Source organism: Arachis hypogaea, chromosome 18 (genome assembly GCF_003086295.3).
Source record: "Arachis hypogaea cultivar Tifrunner chromosome 18, arahy.Tifrunner.gnm2.J5K5, whole genome shotgun sequence".
In the NCBI taxonomy this organism is placed as follows: domain Eukaryota; kingdom Viridiplantae; phylum Streptophyta; class Magnoliopsida; order Fabales; family Fabaceae; genus Arachis; species Arachis hypogaea.
Window position 1 is genome coordinate 8,245,483 of NC_092053.1, and position 5,747 is coordinate 8,251,229.

Here is a 5,747-nt window from a genome sequence, read left to right on the forward strand (position 1 = left end):
GTGACGAGACAAAACAAAAAGTCTCGTGGCAAGTGACGAGCAAAAACAAAAAGGTCTCGTATCCAGAGACGAGCCAAAACTGAAAGGTCTCCTCTAAGTTCAGCAAGTATTAAGCAACAAAAAAGGGGGCTAAGATTCAACCCCCCTTCTCTTAGCCACCGAAACCATCAGATCATATTAGATATAAATACCTCATATTTGCATATACAATCCAATTCATGGACATTTTTACTCAAAATTTAAGTTAATAAAAAATATATAAATTATTATGTTCTTTATCTTTAGTAATGACATCGACGTATCGATCAATAACAACTTTTTTTTTTTTTTAAAAAAGAGGGTAACTTAAGATTAATTCTGAAAATTTTCATTACAAAATTAATTCGATAATGTATTATACTTCTCTCTGAAAAAGTGAAAGGTGGAGTGATTCTTTACATAAAGTGATGCACAAGGGGAAGAAAAGTGAGAAATTTATTCGAAATGGTTGCATGGGAACACACATATATAAGTAATCTATAATAATCTTTTACTACATAATACAATGATTAATTAAGAAACCTAGAGTAGATGATTACAGCACATAACATACAATAACGCAAAGCTGGCTATTGCTTGAGTTTTAGATGTACAATCTTTTGCTATTCAGTAGTACTTAATTAGAAACCATGAATCTTGATATTATCCTTCTTTACTATGCCAGCCTGCATTATAACAACAGGGGAATTTATTACAGATTACAACACCCATTTAAAACTATGATATTATTAAGAGTCATTCTAATATACTTACTTTATGGTAGTTATATTATTTTAAAAAGTATGGTTAAAATTAAAACATTTTTTTTATTATTTAACAACATTTTTTAAAATGTATTGCTAAAAAAATTATTATCAAAATATAAAAAATATAATTTTAATTTTAACAATATTTACATAATTACCATAATCACTATAAATACAAACGTACTAAAATCCACGGATCATTAATTATTTAGCGTTCACCTGCACAAGGAAGGTAGAAACATTTTTCCTTTGATCTCCCTGAAGTTGTATGACCTGCATAATATAGCGTTATTTCCTTCTACTATTGAAAAAGGAAAAGTACAAGTAGACAATAAAAATATTAAACAATGTAAATAATGGATATATCAGATGTTTAATTTATTATGTGTGCAGATGATTATTTTAATATTAAGATTTAGGTGGATAATTTAAGAGTATAATATGTTTTTACTTTATTTGGTTAATTTTAAAATTCATTGTTCACATTGTTTACAAAAGTCATTGTTTACCTAACAAAGTTCGAAAAAAAAAATGGGGAGTACTAGGTAAACAATGACCATCTTGAACAACATGAACAACCACCAATCAAATAAAAATACATTACATCCTAATTTAATGCTACTAATTAAATTTAAGATTAATTTACTCTTTTAACCCTATTAATTCACATTGTTCACAGATTGTTCAAAAATATTGTTGGTTACCTATACTTTTCTAAAAAAAATATACACATAATGTTGAAATCTAAAAACCTTAAAGAATTATGATAGTTTGAAAACTTCTAATAATTATGATTTATAACTCAAATAACAAATGCTGTCAAATTAAAGAAGTATTATTTAGGTTACGTTTGTTTATAGAGACAGGACAAAACAGAGATACTGAAATACAAAATTGTGTTTGGCAGAAGAGACATAGACAGAGACAATGTATCCAAAAACACTAAATTAGTGTATTTTGTGTCCATCATGACAGGAAGGACACGGAAACACTAACAAGAGACACAACTTATTTTTTATTTTTTCTTTCATTATTTTTGTTAATTTTTTATAATTATATTTTTTATTATTATATTTTTCATCTCAAATTTTTTGAATGAAAAAAATGAGAATAAATTGGATTTTCATCAATGTCTTATTCTATCTTGTTCTTAGTATCTTGTCCTGTTTTATTTTCGAAAACAAAGACAGCCTTAGAGATTAATGATCAAAATGATCCCTGAAAACGTGAATTTAGTCCTCGAATGATAAAATGTTTTAAATTGATCTTTAAAATGTATAGCATTAATCAAATTAAAATATCTGATATTTTTGAGAATTAAATTGACGCACACGTGAGGAAGGATGTATATATACCTGGCCCAACTCAGGGTCCTGGACAACAGTACCATTACAACAAAACTCTTTCTTGAGGTCCTTAAGAATCTTGGAGTAACTGAATTCTTTCTTCAATCCTTGAACTGTTGTAAGGCTTTTCCTCCCGTTTCGCTGCTGCACCCGGATATGAACATAATCTTTCGCCCCGATACCTGAGTCCTCAGCATTTGCCTCAGCAAACGGATCTGTATGTATGTTCTTCATTACCATATCAACATATATAATAACATATTGTGTATTGAAAAAACAGAACTCACCAAAAGTAGATGGAATGTCGTTTGTGTCAAATTCAGACATGAAAACTGCACTTGGTTATTATTTGTAATCAACACACACTCTTTTCAACAAATCTAATCAATTCACCAAAGTCAGAAATAAAATGAAATCCTCACGCTTATATGTAATAGGGGAATTTAGGGAATTGCAGTAACGATCATAACATGATAAATACCTGAAACTTGTTTTGGTATATGAAGGTGATTTTTTCTTTTCCTTTATTTTTTACTAAAAGTAATTAAGGATTAAAAACTTTGTCAAGCTTTAATATATAGCGGTTGAGAGAAGTGCTCCCAGCCGCCCAAATTGGTTGTGGTTGTTGTAATAGTTTTGTTCAAACTCATATTACAAATGTTTAAATCATGCCAATAATAATCCCCTGAGAAATTTAATTTTCATAATTTATTTCAAATATAGTGACAAGTAGTTATATATTTAACTACTTGATTATTATGATTATCAATTAAAGACAATACTATACTATAGTTATTTATAAGAGAGAGTACTTAATATATAGGCTGAACCAAACATTCACAAATAAAAGGTAATTTTTGTTTATCAATAACATTATTCATATACTAAACATTTTGATATCCTATAAAAAAAACAATTGTTATTAATTAATTATATATTTAAATTATTTTCTAATTAAAAAAATACATGTTGGTTATAAAACAATATTTATGTTACAATAATGTCTAAAATAAAAAATTAAGACATATTGAGATTATTTATTTATCTATTTAAAGAAAATAAGCTTGTAAACTAAATTTGATTGCGAAATATATATATATATTACTAAAGATAGAGAAATTCGATCCCGCGATCTCTTAAGTGAGTATGAGAAAACTATGTCATTTGAGTTATAACTCATTGATGAAAATACATATATATTTATTAGAGTAACTTTAAGTAATTAAATTTTTTCAGTTAATATTAGTTTATTTTTTAAAAATTGTTTGTTTATCTTATATTTTAGACTCTAAATCATAAACTTTAACTTTAAATTATAAATCTAAACACTAAAATGGATTAATATTAACTAAATAAAAGTTTTTTTTTTCATTTTATTTTTATCTAAATTTTTTGCCAAAAATACTAGGCTTACAACAGGCCAACAGCCATGGGCAAACCTGAGCATAATGGGCTAGCACATATTCGGGCCAGATCCCACAAAATTTGGATACGATCCACCCGTTAGTTAACCCGAAAATCATCGTATTCGGTTTCGCATGGATTTAGTTTCAGTACGGATTCGGTATGTGGACCCTTTTTTTTTTTGGCATCGAAATGCCAAAAACTTATTTGGCTGATTGATGCGCTCTTTTAATGAGAAGTCATTAGGTTTAGGAGTGAGCACGAATAGCGGGTACCTTAGGTTCGAACTCGAACCAAATCAATTAAATTGGTTCTAAAATTAATGGATAATCAGGTCCAATTCGAACCAAACTAATGGCCTTTGTTAGTGATTGGTTCATCGGTTCTGGGAATGCAAAACTCGAACTAACCCGTGAATCCGATTATATATTAATTAAATAAAAAGATATGTATGGCTTTTAGTGGCTTTTAGTGAGATTATTCACTATTAATATGTTTGAATTTTAATGAGTTTAGTTTTTAATGTATTTGGTGTTTAACATGTTTAGATTATTTATATTGATGTTACATGTTTATTATACTTGTTGAATTTTTAAGATAAAAAATTAGTTTTTTTTTTTTATGAATTTTAAAGTCATCGGGTACCCAATTATCCGATTCGAACCAATCCATTTTTAATCGGTTTGGTTTGGTTCGGATACATGCACAAAAAAATATAAATCCGAACCAAACCGAACCAATTATATTTTGATCGGTTTGATTTTAATTTCACCTTGAACCCGAACCAAACCGATCCGTGCTCACCCCTAATTAGATTTTTTATATTTTTTAATCCATCGGTAAAGATTATTCTAAATGTAATTTGATGTAATTGGCTAGCTAATATTTTTTTTGCAGCTTTTGTGTCGGTGGAGTTACTTTAAAAATATTATTTTTTTAATGGTTATTGTTGTTATATATGAAATATATGTGGGTTTATATCAACAAATTAGGAATATGTAAGTTTAAATTAATTAGAGTTAAATATTTTCTATTATGTTAAGTGCCACCTTTAGCTCCTTCAACCTTTCAGCAGCAAACCCAAACCGTCAATTCCTCAACGCTTCCTTAATACTCTCCAACATCTCATTCGCCGCAAGAATTGTCCTCACCACGATAGACAAAATCGCGAATTGACTCGCATAAACGTACAAATTTATGTTTCTATTCTTTCTCTCCGTTACGCTTTTACTACTCGAGTCACTAGAGTTTTTTATGCACAGAAACACCGAAAAAAGTTGCAGAGTTATCAGAATCGTAGTTGTACAAGCAACCTATGTTTCGAGAAGAAAGTTGGCCCAAAATTTACTTTTATTGTGTAATGCAGAACCCAACTTAACTTAAGCATAATCTACCAAGAACGTATTTGAAACCTTCAATTTTCCTCCATTTTTTCTTCTCAGTCTCTTTGCTTCTGATATGTGTAATCCACCATGTCTTTTTATTTTATTTTATCACTTCGACAGATGTTATTCTATTCGAAGGAAGATAAGGATATGTATAAAAAAATTTATTATTTTGAACAAAAACAATAAAAAAAGTATATAGTTAAAATGGTGCCGTGGGAAATAAAAATTTTGAAAAAAAAAAGTAACAGACGGAAGAGGGCATTTGAGGAGTAGAGATAGAACTGAAATGATTAATAAAACTGATTTATTTTATTTTATTTTATTTTTCTTTTAAAAACTTTAAACTTTTTTCTTGTTCTTTTCTTTTTGAACTCGGTTATTTTTTTATGAATATCTCTTATTGATTGTTTTTTTATATCCTTTATTTATTATTTGCGTTGCTTTTAGTTAAACGAGTTTAGTCAATTGTTTTTGTCCAAGTTGACACGGTAAATTTTAGAAAGTTAGATTTAACGATATTTGTATAGTTTTCTAGAGTGTTTGAGAATGCTCTAGATGATTTCAAAATGTTATAGAATGTTCTAGAAGGTCCCATAATACCTTAGAAAGTTCTAGAAGACTCTAAAAGGTTGTAGAGTATTCTAGAAGAGTGTAGATGTATATAGGAGTATGAAGAATAGTATCGAAGAATCTAGAAGTATTTAGAGAAATATGGTAGGATAGATATTTGTAATGAAGGTTCTAAATGATTAATCTAGACCGTTAATTAGATTTAATCCGAACCATCCATTAAGGGTGTGGATGGCTATAAATAGGAAGTGAGT

General features: G+C 28.4%; 1 protein-coding gene across 2 annotated transcripts; it reads right to left on the reverse strand.

Moving 5' to 3' along the window:
- Nucleotides 1-456: 456 nt before the first annotated feature.
- On the reverse strand, nucleotides 457-2,763 carry LOC112773190 (protein translation factor SUI1 homolog). 2 transcript variants are annotated; one of them, XM_025818251.3, is made up of 5 exons: nucleotides 2,613-2,763; nucleotides 2,419-2,511; nucleotides 2,141-2,346; nucleotides 1,005-1,058; nucleotides 457-704 (listed from the first exon to the last, which is right to left on the reverse strand). In XM_025818251.3, the coding sequence occupies exons 2-5, from the start codon at nucleotides 2,456-2,458 to the stop codon at nucleotides 660-662; spliced, it is 345 nt and encodes a 114-aa protein (XP_025674036.1). In that variant the 5' UTR covers nucleotides 2,459-2,511; nucleotides 2,613-2,763; the 3' UTR covers nucleotides 457-659. The 2 variants fall into 2 exon arrangements, with proteins under 2 accessions (XP_025674036.1, XP_025674035.1); XM_025818250.2 differs by having other exon boundaries at nucleotides 2,419-2,685.
- Between the last annotated feature and the right edge of the window lie 2,984 nt (nucleotides 2,764-5,747).